The sequence below is a fragment of the Oncorhynchus kisutch genome, linkage group LG15 (assembly GCF_002021735.2).
Source record: "Oncorhynchus kisutch isolate 150728-3 linkage group LG15, Okis_V2, whole genome shotgun sequence".
Lineage (NCBI taxonomy): Eukaryota > Metazoa > Chordata > Actinopteri > Salmoniformes > Salmonidae > Oncorhynchus > Oncorhynchus kisutch.
The window spans coordinates 22,626,116-22,648,937 of record NC_034188.2 but is presented as its reverse complement, the minus strand read 5'-3'; the positions used below and the strand labels follow the sequence as shown (position 1 = coordinate 22,648,937).

The window sequence follows — 22,822 nt, the reverse complement described above, 5'->3', positions numbered from 1 at the left end:
ATAATGCTGCACCTCCACACCAGGAAGGATACTGCTGCACGGTCACGCCAGAAAGGATAATGCCGTACAGCCACGTCAGGAAGGATAATGCTGTACATCCACGTTAGGAAGGATAATGCTGTACCTCCACGCTAGGAAGGAGGACGCAGTTCTAGAGGTGAGAGGAAGGCGTAATACATCATTAGTGGCTCGGCTGGAAGAAAACAAAACCAGCGCAGAGGCGTGTAAACTCTCCCCCACAAGAGCACTTCAAAACCTCCAAATGAAAATAAAGAGCAGGTCTTTGCAGTGCCACTGAGAAGGACTGATGTGATGTGGCGATTTGTGATAGAGGTCATTCTGAATGATGAGCTACTTGCTAAAATTCCCCATCAGAAGAGAATATTTATAGTCAGGCACACGCATATGTTCACTTGGACCATCACAAACACACAGACAGACACACATACACGCACGCCCACAAACACACAATATGCACACAGTCCATTTCTCTCTTCCTCTTTCTTTCTCTCCAGCTCTTTCTCCCTCTCAATTTCAATTTTTAATTCAAGGGCTTTATTGGCATATGTTGACATTGCCAAAACAAGTGAAGTAGATAATAAACAATACAAATTAACAGTAAACATTACACTCACATAAGTTCCAAAAGAATAGAGACATTTCAAATGTCATATTATATCTATATACAGTGTTGTAACGACGTGCAAATAGTTAAAGTACAAAAGGGAAAATAAAAAACCATATGGAAAGAGGAGGAAGGGAAGCGCTACTAAGGTACACAATAGTACATTTTGGTAGATAGAAGGTGCTCTTTGGTAAAAGGGGTAAATTGGTCAACAAAAAGAAAGGAGGACCAAGGCACTCTTCATATAATTAATTAAAATGCCTTTATTAGTATGGCATGTTCAATAGAAACAAAGTTTTTTTTAAACCGACGTGTTTCGGCTGCATGGCCTTCGTCAGGGAGTACAAAAAAAGGAATACAAGGTCCTCTTTTAAACAGCTTATCAATTAGCCCTAATTGGAAGAGGGATTGGTTACACAATTGATTGGACACACCTAGTAAACAATACTATACACATTGAAATACTGTAGCTATGTTATCATAAAAATACAACTCCAAGCTAGAAGTATCAGAACACTAAAAGGTAGTTCTAACCTTAAATATGACTGGGAGAAGTGTCAAGAATAAGAAAGCTAAATATTCCATAGTCCACTAGAACACAGCAAAACATGAACAACAACAGTCTAGCTGAGGGCAATAGAGAAAAATGTCCACTAGATGACAGCAAATGGACCTATCACAACCCTACAGGAAGGGTGAGAAATCCATATCTTCATTTTTTAAATAATTTTTATTTTACCTTTATTTAACCAGGCAAGTCAGTTAAAAACACATTCTTATTTTCAATGACGGCCTAGGAACAGTGGGTTAACTTCCTGTTCAGGGGCAGAACGACAGATTTGTACCTTGTCAGCTCGGGGGTTTGAACTTGCAACCTTCCGGTTACTAGTCCAACGCTCTAACCACTAGGCTACGCTGCCGCCCCATTTAAACCAGGGTATTTAGTGGCCTGTAGTTTGTAAATCCATATCTTCATTTAAACCAGAGTATTTAGTGGCCTGTAGTTTGTAAATCCAAGAACGTTCCCTTTGGTTTAACTGTTTAAGACGGTCCCCTTTTCTAATAGAGGCCGGAATACGATCAATACCCATAGCTTGTAGGGAGGCAGGGTTGCCATGGTGTGGGACTTGTAGTGCCTTGCCATGGTGTAGGGACTTGTATTGCCTTGCCATGGGGTAGTCTTCATTGCCTACCCGTATGGCATACTTGTGTTCCGCTAAGCGGTCTTGAAGGCATCTCTTTGTCCGTCCAATGTAGAACACCTTGCACTGTGGACATTCCAATCTATAGATGACATGAGTGGTTTTACAGTTAATGAAATGCTTGACGTAATACTCCATTTTGGAAGCTGTGTCAACAAAATACTTATTCTGTACAATATTACTGCAATGGTTGCAATGGTTACATTTAAAAGAGTTATTGGGTTTGTGGTCAAGACAAGTTTTTTGAGAGTCACCCGGACTAATTTGTCATTTATGGTAGGACATCTCTTAAAGCTTATGGCTTCAAGACCGCTTAGCGGAACACAAGTACGCCATACGGGTAGGCAATGAAGACTACCCCATGGCAAGGCACTACAAGTCCCTACACCATGGCAACCCTGCCTCCCTACAAGCTATGGGTATTGATCATATTCCGGCCTCTATTAGAAAAGGGGACCGTCTTAAACAGTTAAACCAAAGGGAACGTTTTTGGATCTACAAACTACAGGCCACTAAATACTCTGGTTTAAATGAAGATATGGATTTCTCACCCTTCCTGTAGGGTCGTGATGTCTTCTAGCTCTATTGCCCTCAGCTATGGTTAGACTGTTGTTGTTCATGTTTTGCTGTGTTCTAGTGGACTATGGAATATTTAGCTTTCTTATTCTTGACACTTCTCCCAGTCATATCTAAGGTTAGAACTACCTTTTAGTGTTCTGATACTTCTAGCTTGGAGTTGTATTTTTATGATAACATAGCTACAGTATTTCAATGTGTATAGTATTGCTTACTAGGTGTGTCCAATCAATTGTGTAACCAATCTCTCTTCCAATTAGGGCTAATTGATAAGCTGTTTAAAAGAGGACCTTGTACTCCTTTTTTTTGTACTCCCTGACGAAGGCCATGCAGCCGAAACACGTCGGTAAAAAAAAAAACGTTGTTTCTATTGAACATGCCATACTAATAAAGGCATTTTAATTAATTATATGAAGAGTGCCTTGGTCCTCCTTTCTTTTTGAAAAACATAAATATGGGTTGTATTTACAATGGTGTTTGTTCTTCACTGGTTGCCCTTTTCTTGTGGCAACAGGTCACAAATCTTGCTGCTGTGATGGCACACTGTGGTATTTCACCCAGTAGATATGGGAGTTGATCAATATTGGATTTGTTTTAGAATTCTTTGTGGATCTGTGTAATCTGAGGGAAATGTGTGTCTCTAATATGGTCATACATTGGGCAGGAGGTTAGGAAGTGCAGCTCAGTTTCCACCTCATTTTGCAGGCATTGTGCACACAGCCTGTCTTCTCTTGAGAGCCAGATCTGCCTCTCTCTCAGATTGCATTAGTCCACCAGGAGCATTGAGAGAAACTGGGTCAGAGTATCTTACTGCACTAACCTGACCTAGACTTCTTTGTATGAAATCTCAGACATATTTCTACTGAAAACTGGCACCTCCTTTGTTCATAGGGTTATTAGAGCCTCTTAAATAAGTAGCCTTTTCCCCTCTCCCTTCTTAGTCATCATTCTTGGCTGTTCACCAATTGTGCAGAAAGAAAATTCCAGTCTGCCTGTGAACAAATAACTCCTCTCTGCTCTGTACAGTATCTCTATATCTCCGCCTCTAGCCATTCATGTGATAATATCTGCTTTTCTTAGTTAATTTCAGTCACTTTCCCATCTCATCTGCACAACTGTAGAGACATCCAGCCTCGTTTTGTTGGCGAGAGAGAGAGAGACATTGGTTGGTTTTGGTTTGGCCATGTGCTGGTGGGGCGGCCCTAGGCATAAGTGGTCACTTAGGGCCTCAAGCTGCTAGGGGGTCCCCAACCTAGGGACTCAGTTCGGGGTCAGTTGAGTAGATCAACAGAACATTTGAAATTTGGTTGTGCATCAGTCATTTTTCTCTTGTTATGTCAGTCACTGACAGTTACTTAATTAGCCATGTCAGCAAAACATTTAAATAATCTAGTCAGCTGTCTGAACTTGTAGCAAATCTAATTGTATTGCTCACATACACGTGTTTAGCAGATGTTATTGCGGGTGTAGCAAAATGCTTGTGTTTCTAGCGCCAACAGTGCAGTAATATTTGACAAGTAATATTGAACAATTTCACAACAAATCCAAAGTAATGGAATAGAATTAAGAATATATAAATATTTGGACAAGCAATGTCAGAGCAACAGACTAAGATACAGTAGAATAGAATAGAATAGAATACAGTATATACATTTGAGATGAGTAATGCAAAATATGTAAACATTATTAAAGTGACAAGTATCCACTACTGTTGTGTTGTCTGCAAACTTGATGATTGGCTGAATACCTCCAGCAGTAGATAGTAGAGTTAGAATTGGAGTGGTGGGTTCTGGTGTGGAGTCAGTTCAGTGGTTTTGAAATCCATTGTGTACTTTATTACTTTAATACGCTACTGGCTACTCCAGGCTGGTGAGATGATGCTACTGCCTACTCCAGGCTGGTGAGATGATGCTACTGCCTACTCCAGGCTGGTGAGATGATGCTACTGGCTACTCCAGGCTGGGGAGTTGATGCTACTGGCTACTCCAGGCTGGGGAGTTGATGCTACTGCCTACTCCAGGCTGGTGAGATGATGCTACTGCCTACTCCAGGCTGGTGAGATGATGCTACTGGCTACTCCAGGCTGGTGAGATGATGCTACTGGCTACTCCAGGCTGGTGAGAGGATGCTACTGCCTACTCCAGGCTGGTGAGATGATGCTACTGGCTACTCCAGGCTGGGGAGTTGATGCTACTGGCTACTTGGGAGGTGATGCTACTGGATACTCCAGGCTGGGGTGGTATTGCTACTAGCTACTGGGGAGATTATGCTACTGGCCTCTGGGGAGGTTATGCTACTGGGGAAGTGATGCTACTGGCTACTGGGGAAGTGATGCTACTGGCTACTGGGGAGGTGATGCTAATGGATACTGGGGAGGTGATGCCACATGCTACTGGGCAGAAGATGCTACTGGCTACTGGGTAGAAGATGCTACTGGCTACTCTAGACTGGGAAGTTGAGACAATTATTTGTCATTTGATAGGAGCGGTTACATTTGCATGACAGCTATGTGGTAATTACTAGCTTTATGTGGTAATTACTAGCTTTATGTGGTAATTACTAGATTTATATGGTAATTACTGTACGTGCTTTATGTGGTAATAACTTGCTTTATGTGGTAATTACTAGCTTTATGTGGTAATTACTAGCTTTCCAACAAGAGGATGAAATCTTATCATCTTTCAGAAGTAGCAGTCTGCTACTTCCAACAAGCCCGGATTTACCCTGAATTAAATTGTTACGTGATTAGTTTCTCATTGTGTGCATGAGGAATTTCCCCTCTGTCCATTTAGACTGTAGTACAAATCCTGGAGCTGATATCGAAACAGAAATCCCCTCCCGCTGATGGAGGGATTATGCTGTCAGTCACAGTGGACAGCACAGGATGTGGCAGTGGAACATCACACTCCTAATGAAGCCGGATGATTTTTCAGACCCACAAGACATTACTCCACAACCCTAATGGGCATAATATGCTAGTGTCAGTCACATCCACACTGGTTTCTGTATATAACCAGAAACTAGACACTTCCACGATCAGAAACAGAGAAAGAGGAAAAGTTTGCAGTGATAGATTATATACAGTACCTGACTTCACTTTCTTTAATGTGACCTGCCAGCTCCTCCACAAACTTCTCCCCCTTCATCCAGTAGATGATATGTCTAGACTCCCCGCTGTAGCCAAAGAAGGCCTTACAGTCTAGACTGAGGGGCATACCTGAAATGACAAAGAAGGCAACATTTGACAAGCGCACATTTACCTGAGAGAACTGAGAAAAGAACCCACTGGCAGTCACACATACACATGTATACACAGACACATAAGTGCACACACACACACACACGCACACGCTCTATCACAAACTCCTTTGAACAACACTGTCAACTAAAACGACTGCCCATTTCAAATAACACACCATCATGCCCCATCTTGGCCCAACATGGTGGTGGGTCCACAACATCCTAGGCTGAGTGTAATAAGGTGGGGTCCTGTAATGCTTTGTTTATTGAGTGCAGGCTAGGTGCCCCCTGGCATCACAGGGAAAAATCTGCTGCATCCAGCCAGCCCAGGGGTCTCTACAGACACACAGGGCCAAACAAGTCAGTTGGTTGGTTCCAAACACCACGCGTATGACAAGCTACAGTAATGCCTGCCAGTCTGGCATCTCCAGAAATCAAAGGCTAAGATTACTGTGATGATCCAAGAAAACAAGTGACCCCTTCTGCCACCCCCCCATCGTTCTCCTCCACTCCCCCAGGTTGTTTGAGGAAGCATCACTTTGGATTTTAAAAAAAATGTGTTTTTGGCAGCAGAGTGTGTGTGTGTGTGTTTGTGTGAGTGTGTTTGCTCTTCCCATGTTCACAGGGGTATGGGCTAATGAGGTGTGGCAGGTTAGTCTTTGCAGATGGCTCCGAAGGTCTTACAAGGTAGTAAAAGCGGTCACACGTCGAGCCGTTTGGATAAACATCGGAATCAACATGACTTTGTGCTGTAGAGCTGACAGCTCCGAGAGAGGGCTGGAGACGTATGATCTGTGCAGCTGTCTGGAACCTGTCGTTAACGGAGACTGTAACGATAAACAACTCTCAAAAACAATACTCTTAAAAACCCGCCTCTTGCCCACTTTTTTCCTTTGCTGATGATTATGTAAATCAAATAATATAATTAAGTGCCAGTGAACCTGTTTCTCTCTCTCTCTCTCTCTCTCTCTCTCACTCTGTCTCTCTCTCTCAATTCAATGGAAACATATGTTTACATGCCAAGGCAAGTGAAGTAGATAAAAAACTAAAGTGAAATGAACAATACAAATTAACAGTAAACATTACACTCACAAAAGTTCCATAAGAACAAAGACATTTCAAATGTTATATTATGTCTATATACGCTGTTGTAACGACATGCAAATAGTTAAAGTACAAAATATGTGTTTGTTCTTGTCACGTGTGCTCCCTCTCCGGCCTCTAGGTCACCAGGCTGCTTGTTATGGCACACACCTGTTACCATCATTACGTGCACCTGCGCATCATCAGACTCACCTGGACTCCATCACCTCCCTGATTACCTTCCCTATATATATGTCACTCCCTTTGTTTCCTTCCCCAGGCGTTATTGTTTCTGTTCCAGTGTTAAGTCTGTGTGTTGTTGGTGTTTCTTGTTTAGTGTTGCGTTTATTTATTAAAACACTCACTCCCTGAATGACCTTCCCGACTCTCAGCGCAAATCGTTAGTTCTTCACTGGTTACCCTTTTCTTGTTGGTTACAAATCTTGCTGCTATGATGGCACACTGTGGTATTTCACCCAGTAGATATGGAAGTTTATCAAAATTGGGTTTGATTGTGTAATCTGAGGGAAATATGTGTCTCTAATATGGTCATACATTTGGAAGAAGTGCAGCTCAGTTTCCACCTTATTTTGTGGGTAGTGCGCACATAGCCGGTATTCTCTTGATAGCCTATGGCAGCCTTTCTCAATAGCAAGGCTATGCTCACTGAGTCTGTACATAGTCAAAGCTTTCCTTAAGTTTGGGTCAGTCACAGTGGGCAGGTATTCACAGTGGGCAGGTATTCTGCCACTGTGTACTCTCTGTTTAGGGCCAAATAGCATTCTAGGTTGCTGTTCTTTTGTTAATTCTTTTCAATGTGTTAAGTAATTATCTTTTAGTTTTCTCATGATTTGGTTGGGCCTAGTTGTGTTGCTGTCCTTGGGCTCTGTGGAGTCTGTTTGTGTTTGTGAACAGAGCCCCAAGACCAGCTTGCTTAGGGGACTCTTCTCCAGGTTCATCGCTCTGTAGGTGATGGCTTTGTCATGGAAGGTTTGGGAATCACTTCCTTTTAGGTGGTTGTAGAATTGAACGGTTATTTTCTAGATTTGGATAATTAGAGGGTATCGGCCTAATTCCGCTCTGCATGCAGTATTTGTTTTACGTTGTACACAGAGGATATTTTTGCTATATATGTTGAAGAGATTAGGGCTCAAACTGCATCCCTGTCACGACTTCCGCCGAAGTCGGTCCCTCTCCTTGTTCGGGCGGTGTTCGGCGGTCGACATCAGCGGCCTTCTAGCCATCACTGATCCATTTTCCATGGGTTTTGTCTTGTCATCTTTCACACCTGGTTCCAATCCCATCAATTAGATGTTGTGTATTTAACCCTCTGTTTCCCCTTATGTCCTTGTCGGAGATTGTTTGTTTGTATGTGATGTGCATGTTTTATGTTGGTGTGCGATGGGTTTTGTACCCACTTTTGTTATTTTGTACATTTTTGGTTTTTGGAGTTTTATCAGCATTTATTAAACAACTCTGTTTTTACCAAGTTGGTTCTCCTGCACCTGACTTCCTTGCCACCAACACGTACCCATTACAATCCCTATCTCACCCCATGGTCCTGTGGAAAGAAATAGTTGTTTTCCCATTGTAACCGCACACTTGTTTGTGTACATGGATTTTATAATGTTGTATGTTTTTCCCCCAATACCACTTTCCATTCATTTGTATAGCAGACTCTCATGCCAAATCGAGTCAAAGGCTTTTTTAAATCAAAGCATGAGAAGACTTTACCTTTGTCTTTTTGGTCAATTTAGTGTGTGCAGGGTGAATGTGGTTTGTCATACGGTAATTTGGTAAAAAGCTAATTTGACAGTTGCTCAGTACATTACTTTCACTGAGGAAATGTATGAGTCTGCTGTTAATGATAATGTAGTGGATTTTTCCAAGGTTGCTGTTGACGCATATATCATGGTAGTTATTTTGTGGATTGGGGTGATCAGTCCTTGGTTAAAAATATTGGGGAAGATGCCAGAGCTGAGGATGATGTTAAAGAGTTTAAGTATATGCAACTGGAATTTGTTGTCTATATATTTTATAATTTTATTTAGGATCCCATCAACACCACAGGCCTTTTTGGGTAGGAGAGTTTATATTTTGTCCTGTAGTTCATTCAGTGTAATTGGAGAATCCAGTGGGTTCTGGTAGTCGTTAACTAATTGAAGAGAAAAAAAGCAGAGCTTTTACACTCCACACTACCTGTTACGTGCTTTGTTTTTGCTATGAGGAGGTGACTTCCCCTGGTATTGTCACATGGGAATGATGCCTCTATGTCTGGCAATCTTTCCAGGTGGACAAAGCCACTTCATTTTCAAATCAAATCAAAGTTTATCACATGCGCCGAATACAACAGGTGTAGACCTTGCTTACTTACAGCCTCTAACCAATAGTGCAAAAAGATGTTAGGTGAACAATAGCTAAGTAAAGAAATAAAACAGTAAAAAGACAGGCTATATACAGTAGCGAGGCTATAAAAGTAGCGAGGCTACATACAGACACCGGTTAGTCAGGCTGATTGAGGTAGTATGTACATGTAGATATGGTTAAAGTGACTATGCATATATGATGAACAGAGAGTAGCAGTAGTGTAAAAGAGGGGTTGGCGGGTGGTGGTTGGCGGGACACAGTGCAGATAGCCCGGTTAGCCAATGTGTGGGAGCACTGGTTGGTTGGCCCAATTGAGGTAGTATGTACATGAATGTGTAGTTAAAGTGACTATGCCTATATGAAAAAACAGAGAGTAGCAGCAGCGTAAAAAGAGGGGTCCCCAGATCTCCAGATCTCCTGTACCTTCCAATGTGCTGATTAAATGCAAATACTTATGAAAGGACCCTTTGACTCCTCAACAACTTTACTTACAAAGACCATAAAGAATCCTGTCATCCTGTGTTCAAAATGGCCCCGTTTGGAATTGAGCCTCTCACTGCCATTAGAGGAAACATTTCAGAGCGGTTTTAAAAGAGGAGAGTTAGAAAGAATCAAGCCAGTTAAAGAGGATGAATGGGACCCCAGCAGTGAACCCATCACTCAGTGGGTTCTGGTGATGGACCCCAGCATTGAACCCATTCCTCAGTGGATTCTGGTGATGGAAGCCAGCAGTGAACCCATCACTCAGTGGGTTCTGGTAATGGACCCCAGCAGTGAACCCATCACTCAGTGGGTTCTGGTGATGGAAGCCAGCAGTGAACCCATCACTCAGTGGGTTCTGGTGATGGACCCCAGCAGTGAACCCATCACTCAGTGGGTTCTGGTGATGGACGCCAGCAGTTAACCCATCACTCAGTGCGATCTGATCACTGGCACTTACACACAAGGAGTGAGATGATTAGTTACTTATTCCATTATTGAAATGACATTTATTTGCCTGAGGGGGAAACAACAGCCAGAGGAAAGAGCTATATCTGAGACCTAATCAAGGCTGCTAAATAGCTAATCAAATGGCTACCCGCAGGGCCGGCTTTAGCCTTCTGGGGCCCTAAGCAAGATTTGGTTTGCCCCCCCCCCCACCTTGCAGCAAAATGTTGTAGTGTCCCCCCTCTTGACGGCAGAGAGAGGAAAACACATTTTAAAAGTACATTCCCTGCAATTCTACACATTTTGCCATGGGGAATAGAGAAAATCTTGTGGTTTTAAAGCAAGTTTTGCTATTGGACTAATATTTATTTTGTTGCAATTTTATAACAAATTTCAAGCAATTCTACTCATTTTTTTCATGGGACATTGTAATTGTTTTGCAGTTTTACAATTTTCCTGCAATTCAATCCATTATGCCTTTTGGTGGAGATACTTTTTTGTAGTTTTAAAGCTAATTTCCTGTCATGACAGATGCAATGTTAATATGATTTGAGTGAGAATGACTAACAAAATCAATGGGGGCCCCTGGAGCCCAGGCCCTGGGCAGACTTTCACACTCGTAGGTGTGGTAAAGGTAGAGGTAAAGTGACTAGGCAATAGGATAGATAAACGGTTAATGATGTTTATTATCTATCCTGTTGCCTAGTCACTTTACCCCTACCTATATATACTGTACATAGCTACTCAATTACCTCATACTCCGGCACATAGACATGGTACTGGTACTCCCTGTATATAGCCATGTTATTTTTTACTTCTTATTGTTGCTCACAGTGTATTTATTCCTTATTTCACTATTTCAATTTTTTTTTAATGATCTTTAACTGCATTGTTGGCAAAAGACCCGCAATTAATTTATCATCAGTGTAGATTACACATTTATGCTACTTATTTGATTGTATGGGTTGAGGTGTGGATAGATTGTGGATGTGGCAAAGTACTGTGAAGTACAATGTTGTTTGAAGAATGACGTGCTGCTGCCAACCAATCACTGTCCTTGTGTCCTGTCAGTGTGTGGGAAGCTTCCTAAAAATCGAACAGTCATACATCACATCCCATAATGTTGATGGTATGGCAAAAAGTGTGCAATGAATGACTATATTTGCAATATTTTTCAATCTTTACCACCATAAAGCAGATATTTCAGATATTTGAACTAAGAACGTGCAGTAGATCGATAAGATCACAATGGTTGCCTCTTCCTAATCACCTTGGTTAATATTTTGCCACCACATTAGCTAAATTGAGTCCTTGGGAGTGCCCTGTTAAAGTCTAATAATAAATTATCGGGGCTGGGCGTTGTGCCTGGAAAATGTTTGCAAATGGAGTGATTCTAGACAAGGTTGATGATTTCAATAACTGTAACAGGGCGAGAACACACCGGACAAATCCTCCAGGACCTAATCAATTATTGTAGAACATAACACGCAATAATTACAGACAAACTATTTTAACACTGGTTCATCTATTCTAGAACAATATCCACTACAAAATGAAAGTCTCTTTATACTGTACAGCTGCACTGATGACTGTCTGCCTCATAGAATTATACTGTATATTAGTACTCTAGAATGGACATTAGGATCCTAACAACATGTCTAAAAGTCATCCATTTTGGTAAAGGAAAACTTTGATCAAATAACTCATCAAATATGATAAAATATTGTGTAAAACAATGAATTTGTGGATATATCTTCACACTATGTTTGTTAGCTAGCTAACCAGACAGTTTTAGTGGAATGATTCCATGTCTCATGCATGGGCCACTATGAGCACAGAACAGCATAAGCACAGTGGGTAACTAAGCAAACACAGCTTCACCAAAACATTATATTAAAAACACAAACATTCCAGATGAAAAGAAGAAGGTCTAATTAGCCCCTTAAGGGCCCTGACATACCAATATTCCAGATGAAAAGAAGAAGGTCTAATTAGCCCCTTAAGGGCCCTGACATACCAATATTCCAGATGAAAAGAAGAAGGTCTAATTAGCCCCTTAAGGGCCCTGACATACCAATATTCCAGATGAAAAGAAGAAGGTCTAATTAGCCCCTTAAGGGCCCTGACACACCAATATTCCAGATGAAAAGAAGAAGGTCTAATTAGCCCCTTAAGGGCCCTGACATACCAATATTCCAGATGAAAAGAAGAAGGTCTAATTAGCCCCTTAAGGGCCCTGACATACCAATATTCCAGATGAAAAGAAGAAGGTCTAATTAGCCCCTTAAGGGCCCTGACATACCAATATTCCAGATGAAAAGAAGAAGGTCTAATTAGCCCCTTAAGGGCCCTGACATACCAATATTCCAGATGAAAAGAAGAAGGTCTAATTAGCCCCTTAAGGGCCCTGACATACCAATATTCCAGATGAAAAGAAGAAGGTCTAATTAGCCCCTTAAGGGCCCTGACATACCAATATTCCAGATGAAAAGAAGAAGGTCTAATTAGCCCCTTAAGGGCCCTGACATACCAATATTCCAGATGAAAAGAAGAAGGTCTAATTAGCCCCTTAAGGGCCCTGACATACCAATATTCCAGATGAAAAGAAGAAGGTCTAATTAGCCCCTTAAGGGCCCTGACATACCAATATTCCAGATGAAAAGAAGAAGGTCTAATTAGCCCCTTAAGGGCCCTGACATACCAATATTCCAGATGAAAAGAAGAAGGTCTAATTAGCCCCTTAAGGGCCCTGACATACCAATATTCCAGATGAAAAGAAGAAGGTCTAATTAGCCCCTTAAGGGCCCTGACATACCAATATTCCAGTCCATAGTGTGTGTGTGTGTGTGAGAGAGAGGGGCATTGTTAAATTCTCTTTTCTCCCTTTGCAATAATTATTTACATTTAATTATTGTTCAAATTGAACCGCTGTAACAACCAGTCCTTATTTTGCAGTGGGGAGTCACACACAGAGAAAGAGAGTAGGCTGGGAGGGTGAAGGTTCTGTTAACTTCACCCGCTGATGGCGCCAATTCCCACACGATGACTCATTAATACAATGTGTTGAGGACTGCAATCTGCATAATCATTGCTATCAATATAATGATGAGATATTAACTTCCAATTGAATGTCTCTAGCCACATTACACGTTAAATGAAGACAGACCTTTCATTGCTCGGTGCATACAGACAGCAGGTTCAGAGTTAAACATAATGTTCACTGTAATGTTTTCACTCTGCATACACGGCATTCTTTTTCAGCTCTTATTAGGGTTCCTTGGAGAACTCTTGCCCCATAAAGGACCTTTTGAGTCCAGTGGGGGGTTTCTTAACGTGGCATCTGCAGTTCATTGGAATTCAAAAAGGTCCTTGAAATGTATGGAAACCTGCTGATCTGTCCTTTCTATAGCACACAGCAACTTGACCAGTGTTGACTAGTGTTGATTTTGCAGTGTAACATTTCTAATCAAATCAAACTTTATTTGTCACATGTGCCAAATACAACAAGTGTAGACTTTACAGTGAAATGCTTACTTAAGAGCCCTTAACCAACAGTGCAGTTCAAGAAGAAGAAAATATTTGCCAAGTAGACTAAAATAAAAGGTAATAATAAAAAGTAACACAATAAGAATAACAATAACGAGGCTTTATACAGGGGGCAACGGTACCGAGTCAGTGTGCAGGGGTACGGGCTAGTTGAGGTAATCTGTACATGTAGGTGGGGGCGAAGTGTATACATAGGTAACAAACAAACAGCGAGTAGCAACAGTGTACAAAAGGGAGGGGGGTCAATGTAAACTGTCCGGTGCCGATTTTATGAATTGTTCAGCAGTCTTATGGGGGTAGAAGCTGTTGAGGAGCCTTTTGGTCCTAGAGTTGGCACTCTGGTAACGCTTGCTGTGCGGTAGCAGAGTAAACCATCTATAACTTCTAGTGTTGATTCAGGAGTTAAATGAACACTGTAAAGACTTAAGAACCTTAAATGGTTCCCTTATGGCATTCCTCTGAAAAACCTTATTTGGTTCCAACTGGAACCTTTATTTTGAAGGCTACTGTGATGTAGAACAGCTGCTGATCAGTTATATTATGTCTTTGGTATATGAGTAGTATTTTCATGGAGGGGTACTAGGGATAGCTTTACTGAACATTCTACATCCATTTTTAGTATATAGACAGGAAAAATGTCTGCCATATAGAGAGAGCCACTGGAGAGAAATGAATGATTTGTGTGTATATACCCACCATACTGTACATGCTCCCAGGTACACTGTAATCTGATTTACAGGATGCCATTCCCAGACATTTTCGTGACAACAACCTCACAATACTGTACATGCAATTCAATGCCTGGATACCTTTTTCCCCATTAGACCCCAACAGTTTAACTTTGGCTATGCGGTGGGGATTGAATTGTGGTTCAGAAAATGAAGAGCACCATTGCGATTGGCTCTGAATGGGTGCTGGTGGGTGTACTGTACAGTAAGAGGAGGAGAACGGGGGGGGGGGGGGGGGGGGTATTGGTATCAAAAATCTAATCAAATCTAATCAAATCTACAAATCTACAACACAAATCAAATCAATTGATTTTTGATTTGATTTATTGGTATCATAGCAACGTAGGGGGTGAAACTAGCTCCTCCTGTAAACTATCAGCCCAGGTAAGGCAGTGTCATGTCAGGGATGACCTTGGCTGCGTTTGACAGTGGTGATGTGGGGATGTGGCCGAGTCAACAGTCCTAATTGGCCTGGATCTATCAGAACGGCATGGTAAGCAGCTCTACCTCTCCTCCTCCTCTCCTTCCCGCCGCCGGCTGACATGTCTGTCACTACCTTTACAATCCCAGCTCCTTTACCCTCGGCCTACGGGGACCGTCTCTGCAAACTAATCATCTTTAATTAGCTGTGATTAGAATAGAGGGCCACTTGGCCTGGATAGAGTTATGGAGGAGAAGAGCTGTGTTAGGATATCAAGTGGGACACTTGTGTTAGTAATGGCCCATCTGGTCAAAAGTTGTGAACTATAAACGGGAATAGGATGCCATTTGGGATGCAAGCCAGTGTGTTTTGGGTGACGTCCATATTGAGTTGATGATCAACCTTTGTCTGTCTGTATCAATACACAGAACCTGTGTGTCTCTGTTTGCATGGCTGCTTCCAACTATCTCTAACTGTACCTTAATGACGGCTGCTATCTAAATCTGTACCTTAATGAAGGCTGCTATCTCTAACTGTACCTTAACTGCTATCTATAACTGTACCTTAATGAAGGCTGCTATCTCTAACTGTACTGTAATGAAGGCTGTTATATCTAACTGTATTTTAATAGAGGCTGCTTCTACCTATCTATAACTGTACCTTAATGAAGGCTGCTATCTCTAACTGTACTGTAATGAAGGCTGTTATATCTAACTGTACCGTAATGAAGGCTGTTATATCTAACTGTACCGTAATGAAGGCTGTTATATCTAACTCTACCGTAATGAAGGCTGTTATATCTAACTGTACCGTAATGAAGGCTGTTATATCTAACTGTACCGTAATGAAGGCTGTTATATCTAACTGTACCGTAATGAAGACTGTTATATCTAACTGTACCGTAATGAAGACTGTTATATCTAACTGTACCGTAATGAAGGCTGTTATATCTAACTGTATTTTAATGAAGGCTGTTATATCTAACTGTACCGTAATGAAGGCTGTTATATCTAACTGTACCGTAATGAAGGCTGTTATATCTAACTGTACTGTAATGAAGGCTGTTATATCTAACTGTACTGTAATGAAGGCTGTTATATCTAACTGTATTTTAATGAAGGCTGTTATATCTAACTGTACCTTAATGAAGGCTGTTATATCTAACTGTACCGTAATGAAGACTGTTATATCTAACTGTACCTTAATGAAGGCTGTTATATCTAACTGTACCGTAATGAAGGCTGTTATATCTAACTGTACCGTAATGAAGGCTGTTATATCTAACTGTACCTTAATGAAGGCTGTTATATCTAACTGTACCTTAATGAAGGCTGCTATCTCTAACTGTATTTTAATGAAGGCTGTTATATCTAACTGTATTTTAATGAAGGCTGTTATATCTAACTGTACCTTAATGAAGGCTGTTATATCTAACTGTACCGTAATGAAGACTGTTATATCTAACTCTACCGTAATGAAGGCTGTTATATCTAACTGTACTGTAATGAAGACTGTTATATCTAACTCTACCGTAATGAAGGCTGTTATATCTAACTGTACCGTAATGAAGACTGTTATATCTAACTCTACCGTAATGAAGGCTGTTATATCTAACTGTACTGTAATGAAGACTGTTATATCTAACTGTACCGTAATGAAGGCTGTTATATCTAACTGTACCGTAATGAAGACTGTTATATCTAACTGTACCGTAATGAAGACTGTTATATCTAACTCTACCGTAATGAAGACTGTTATATCTAACTGTACCGTAATGAAGACTGTTATATCTAACTCTACCGTAATGAAGGCTGTTATATCTAACTGTACTGTAATGAAGACTGTTATATCTAACTGTACCGTAATGAAGGTTGTTATATCTAACTGTACTGTAATGAAGGCTGTTATATCTAACTGTACCGTAATGAAGGCTGTTATATCTAACTGTACCGTAATGAAGACTGTTATATCTAACTGTACCGTAATGAAGACTGTTATATCTAACTGTACCGTAATGAAGGCTGTTATATCTAACTGTACCGTAATGAAGACTGTTATATCTAACTGTACCGTAATGAAGACTGTTATATCTAACTGTACCGTAATGAAGGCTGTTATATCTAACTCTACCGTAATGAAGGCTGTTATATCTAACTGTACCGTAATGAAGACTGTTATATCTAACTGTACCGTAATGAAGACTGTTATATCTAACTGTACCGTAATGAAGGCTGTTATATCTAACTCTACCGTAATGAAGGCTGTTATATCTAACTGTACTGTAATGAAGGCTGTTATATCTAACTGTACTGTAATGAAGGCTGTTATATCTAACTGTACCGTAATGAAGGCTGTTATATCTAACTGTACCTTAATGAAGGCTGCTATCTCTAACTGTATTTTAATGAAGGCTGTTATATCTAACTGTACCTTAATGAAGGCTGTTATATCTAACTGTACCTTAATGAAGGCTGCTATCTCTAACTGTACCTTAATGAAGGCTGTTATATCTAACTGTATTTTAATGAAGGCTGTTATATCTAACTGTACCTTAATGAAGGCTGTTATATCTAACTGTACCGTAATGAAGGCTGTTATATCTAACTGTATTTTAATGAAGGCTGTTATATCTAACTGTACCTTAATGAAGGCTGTTATATCTAACTGTACCGTAATGAAGGCTGCTATCTCTAACTGTATTTTAATGAAGGCTGTTATATCTAACTGTACCTTAATGAAGGCTGCTATCTCTAACTGTATTTTAAATGGAGGCTGCTTCTACCTATCTATAACTGTACCTTAATGAAGGCTGCTATCTCTAACTGTACTGTAATGAAGGCTGCTATCTAAATCTGTACCGTAATGAAGGCTGCTATCTCTAACTGTACCTTAACTGCTATCTATAACTGTACCTTAATGAAGGCTGCTATCTCTAACTGTACTGTAATGAAGGCTGTTATTTCTAACTGTATTTTAATAGAGGCTGCTTCTACCTATCTATAACTGTACCTTAATGAAGGCTGCTATCTCTAACTGTACCGTAATGAAGGCTGTTATATCTAACTGTACTGTAATGAAGGCTGTTATATCTAACTGTACCGTAATGAAGGTTGTTATATCTAACTGTACTGTAATGAAGGCTGTTATATCTAACTGTACCGTAATGAAGGCTGTTATATCTAACTGTACTGTAATGAAGGCTGTTATATCTAACTGTACCGTAATGAAGACTGTTATATCTAACTGTACCGTAATGAAGGCTGTTATATCTAACTGTACTGTAATGAAGGCTGTTATATCTAACTGTACCGTAATGAAGACTGTTATATCTAACTGTACCGTAATGAAGGCTGTTATATCTAACTGTACCGTAATGAAGACTGTTATATCTAACTGTACCGTAATGAAGGCTGTTATATCTAACTGTACTGTAATGAAGGCTGTTATATCTAACTGTACTGTAATGAAGGCTGTTATATCTAACTGTACTGTAATGAAGTCTGTTATATCTAACTGTACCTTAATGAAGGCTGTTATATCTAACTGTACCGTAATGAAGGCTGTTATATCTAACTGTACCTTAATGAAGACTGTTATATCTAACTGTACCGTAATGAAGGCTGTTATATCTAACTGTACCTTAATGGAGGCTGCTATCTCTAACTGTACCTTAATGGAGGCTGCTATCTCTAACTGTACCTTAATGGAGGCTGCTATCTCTAACTGTACCTTAATGGAGGCTGCTATCTCTAACTGTACCTTAATGGAGGCTGCTATCTCTAACTGTACCTTAATGGAGGCTGCTATCTCTAACTGTACCTTAATGGAGGTGGAGGATACATAATGTAACAGTAATGAGCTGATGGAGGGAACATCAAATGACCTCATCCTTTCAAATGAAAATGGAACACAGTCAGCACCGCCATCCAGAGAGAGAGAGAGAGAGAGGTTATGTCCCAAATAGCACCCTATTCCCCTATGTAGTGCAGTATTGGCAAGGGCCCATTGGGCTCTGGTCAAAAGTAGTGCATTATATAGGGAACAGGGTGCCAGTTGGGATGCTATCAGAGTTCCCTTTACCTGACAGTACCACTGTAATCTCTTAATTTATTTTCTAAGAAGCCCTGTGCTTATCAGAGCAGTTAGCTGAAAGTAATACATCATGGAATTGCTGGCATTCAGAAACCCTATTCAGAGACATTTCTAAATAAACAGGCATGTGGGGGATAGTAGTCCATTGGGGAGGAGAGCAAACTTTATTAGTCAGAGGGCTCAGGGCTGGGTGTACTGCTGGCATGTAGTGGGCATGGCCGGGGAAAAGGGTGAACCACTCGGCCTTCCTAGCCCTGAGCCCTCAGATGGCCATGAGGAACCCGAGTGACTGAGTTAGTTCAGTCACAGGAGCAATGGCCATGCAGACAGACAGACAGGTGACTAAAAACAGCTGAGATATGTGGCTCCCTGTATGGCTGCCTGTTTGAAACCGGGACCATTGGATCCATAACACATTAACAGAAACAAAGTAACAGAATGGACTTTGGTACACTTAGTATTTTTTAAACTAGGAGGTATATTTAACTATAGGAGAATGCACATAGAGTTGTTCATTAAAGCTGCGGTAGCTCTTTTTCCAGATGAAAGGGGCGAGTAAGATTACTCATATTGACTTTGACATAGTAATCCAAAATGTTGTTTTGGTCTCTCTCTTAACAGGCAGCACGCTGTGCTTCTGCTCACTTAGGGCTATTGATTAGCTGATAACACCCAAAGACAAACATGAAAGCAGCCAGCAGCAAAATTCACTGCTCAGAGCAATAGACTCATCCCAGCAGTATCACCCTCCCATCCACACGCTATGCTATCACAATCAGTTCTGCAGGATTTGGCTGAAATCAACATCTGCCTCGGTCGGAATCTGACTCCTCATCCTCCCCACAGAGTCTACTAGAGAATAACTCACCCAGCTCTCACCCAGCTCTCACCGAGCTCACCCAGCTCTCACCCATACTAGACGAGACAGCCCCACAGACAGACAACGGGGTAATTTTCACCACTAACAAGCCTCATTAGCATAATTGTTCTGACACATAGGAGGAAATTAAAAGGGAAAATCCTCTCAGGAATTTGGAGATGTTTGTTCATACAATCGGTTAATAAACTTTTTGAAAAACAAAAATCCGGGAAAAAGGAATATTAGTTGAGGTTGCAGGACGAAACAGCACATCTAAGGAATAGGATATCGTTTAACGAACAAGATGAATCATCCTAGTCATGTAATACATATTAATATAATATGTAAAATCATGAGAAATAAACATTGGTTTAAGATTAATATGTGGATATGTTACTACAGAGAGTTTCTGCAGAAGTAAAATGATTTTGCCCAAAAACAATTACTCACAGCATTACTTGGCCCAGATTCTCCTAGCTCATAAAATAACACACACACAGAGACAGAGAGACAGAGAGACAGAGAGACAGAGAGACAGAGAGAGAGAGAGAGAGAGAGAGAGAGAGAGAGAGAATAGCAGAAAGAAACCAATTCCCCCAAAAAATCCAAACACTCTTACATGCTGACCAGACCATTCGCCATTGTGCGCTCGTGTACGCATGTAGAAAACCTCAATAATATATTCAGGCAAACGGCAAAAGAAGCACAACTGAAATTGATTAAAAAAAACAAATTGAATTGATTAAGGAAAAAACATATGACACTATCAAACCAAAAGAACAAAGACCCAAACAATGGTGAATTATGCCTTCATTAGTGTGAAACTTTAAAACTCTATAAACTTACACTCAGAACCAAAAAAAGTCCAGTACAACAGCAAGCAGCTGACACTAATTGAGGAGTCCATAAGCAAACAAAAAATATATATATAATTTTAAACTATAGGAATTAGCGATATAAAATTGTGACATATGGACAACCCATTTTAAAACACTCTACAACACCGTTCAAATTGATGCAAACACAGAACAACGCCAAATTGATCAGAGGTTGAATGGATTAGAAGAAGCTATAAAGGACAATGAAAATCCATTGGACTCCCCAAGTACTGACCAGGAGCTCTATAAGAAACTTCAGGCCCTCAAATAAAAAAATGTAAAAAAGCATGCAGACCTGATGGCATCCTAACAGAGATGGTCAAATTCACTATCGCAAATTTCAATTGGCTATATTAAGACTGTTTAATTTGATCCTGAGTGTAGGTCATTTCCCTGACATCTGGAATCAAGGACTCATAACCCCAAGCTTTAAGAACGGAGACAAATTTGACCCTAACAATTACGGAGGCATATGTGTGAACAATAACCTGGGGAAGGTTTTCTGTAGTATTATAAATGTAAATGTTCTAAACTTCCTTAATAAGCACAATATCTTGAGTAAAAGCCAAATTGGATTTATACCAAAACACCACACGACCGATCATATTTACACCCTACACACCCTGATAGATAAACGTGTCCACCAAAATAATACCAACATGTCGACCTTTATCGACTTCCAAAAAGCATTTGATTCTATTTGTCATACAGGACTGTTCTTCAACGTTATTGAAAGTGGTGTAGGGAGTAAAACATATGACATAATTAAATCAATGTATACTGGCAATATGTGCAGCATCAAAATTGGCAAGAAAATAACATAATTCTTTAACCAGGGGCGGGGCCTTCGTCAGGGTTGCAATCTCAGTCCTGCACTCTTCAATATTTACACCAAAGAATTGACCACTATTCTAGAAAAATCCTCAGCCCCTGGTGTTAGTCTCCACAATTCAGAGGTTAAATGGCTGCTCTTGGTAGATTACCGGTGTCTGCTGTCACCTACATCACATGGCCTACAGCAGAGCCTGGACCAATTAGAACAGTAGGGCCAGACTTGGGCCCTGGCAGTAAACCCCAAAAATACAAAAATAATTATTTTCCAGAGTAGATCCAGATCTAAGGGAATTAGACCAAAGTTCTCAATTGGTACAAAATATATATAGAGTACTAAACACACTACAATACATAGGTTTAAAACATCAGCTCAACTGGAAACCATAATGAGGCAGTGAATGAACTGAGAGAGAAAGCACGCAGGACACGCTATTAAAAAGCTCATTCAAATTAAAGTACCAATACAAAATGTGGCTAAAACTAATTGAATGTGTCATTGAACCAACCGCTCTTTGTGGCAGTGAGGTGTGGGGTCCACTTGCAAAACAAGATTTCACCCAATGGAACAAACACCCCATTGAAACCCCTGAGTTCTGTAAGATTCTCCTACATGTCCAGACGAAAACTACAAACAATGCATGCAGGGCTGAATTAGGCCAACATCCACTAATAATAAAAACAAAAAAATAGCAATTAAGTTTAGGAAACATCTAAAATACAGAGACCCCATCTCATATAATTACCAAGCCCTGCAATGCCAAGAGCTGAGCAAATGAAAATAGTCCCCTCATCCAGCTGGTCCTGGGGCTGAGTTCACAAACCTGTTCTACTAACACACTGAAGCCTCAGGACCAGAACATCCAATCAAATCAGAATTAACCAAATTACAACACAGTCAAAACAAAACTACATATTGGGAAACACAAGAACAAAGCAAAATGCAGTGCTATCTGACCCTAAATCGATAGTACAACCGTGGCAAACTGTGGTTACTGACCAAAACCTTAGAAAAACCTTAAAGTACAGTCTCAGTGAGCACAGCCTTGCCATTGAGAAGGGTAGACACAGAAAAACCTGTCTCCCTGTAGAGGAAAGGCTGTGCAACCACTGCACCACAGCAGAACCTGAGACAGAGCTGCATTTCCTAATAAAATGCAAAAAATATAAAACAATTAGACAGTGTAATTTCAAGGTTTCAAAGACCTCTCTGATAAGTATAGGATTCCCGTCCTGTTGGGGGAGGACACAGAGAGCTGTGGATTGGCAGCGCACTACATTGCTACCTGCCATAAAACGAAGGACAGTGTCTGCCATTGTTATTGTTATTGTCCATTGTATGGTTATTTTTACCCTTGATTAATGTTTTTACTGATTGTCCCATTGACAATCTTGATGTAAATGTATCACTTAATCTCCTAAGTACGGTTTGGCAAAATGTACATTG

General features: G+C 40.5%; 1 protein-coding gene across 1 annotated transcript in view; it reads right to left on the bottom strand.

Annotated features, from left to right (window-relative positions):
• The window catches only part of LOC109905940 (X-linked interleukin-1 receptor accessory protein-like 2), a 444,323-nt gene that overhangs the window by 61,025 nt on the left and 360,476 nt on the right, over positions 1 to 22,822 (bottom strand). The window contains exon 7 of the mRNA XM_031789841.1: positions 5,491 to 5,620. Coding sequence (XP_031645701.1) covers positions 5,491 to 5,620 — 130 coding nt within the window. The remainder of the gene's footprint in view (positions 1 to 5,490; positions 5,621 to 22,822) is intronic.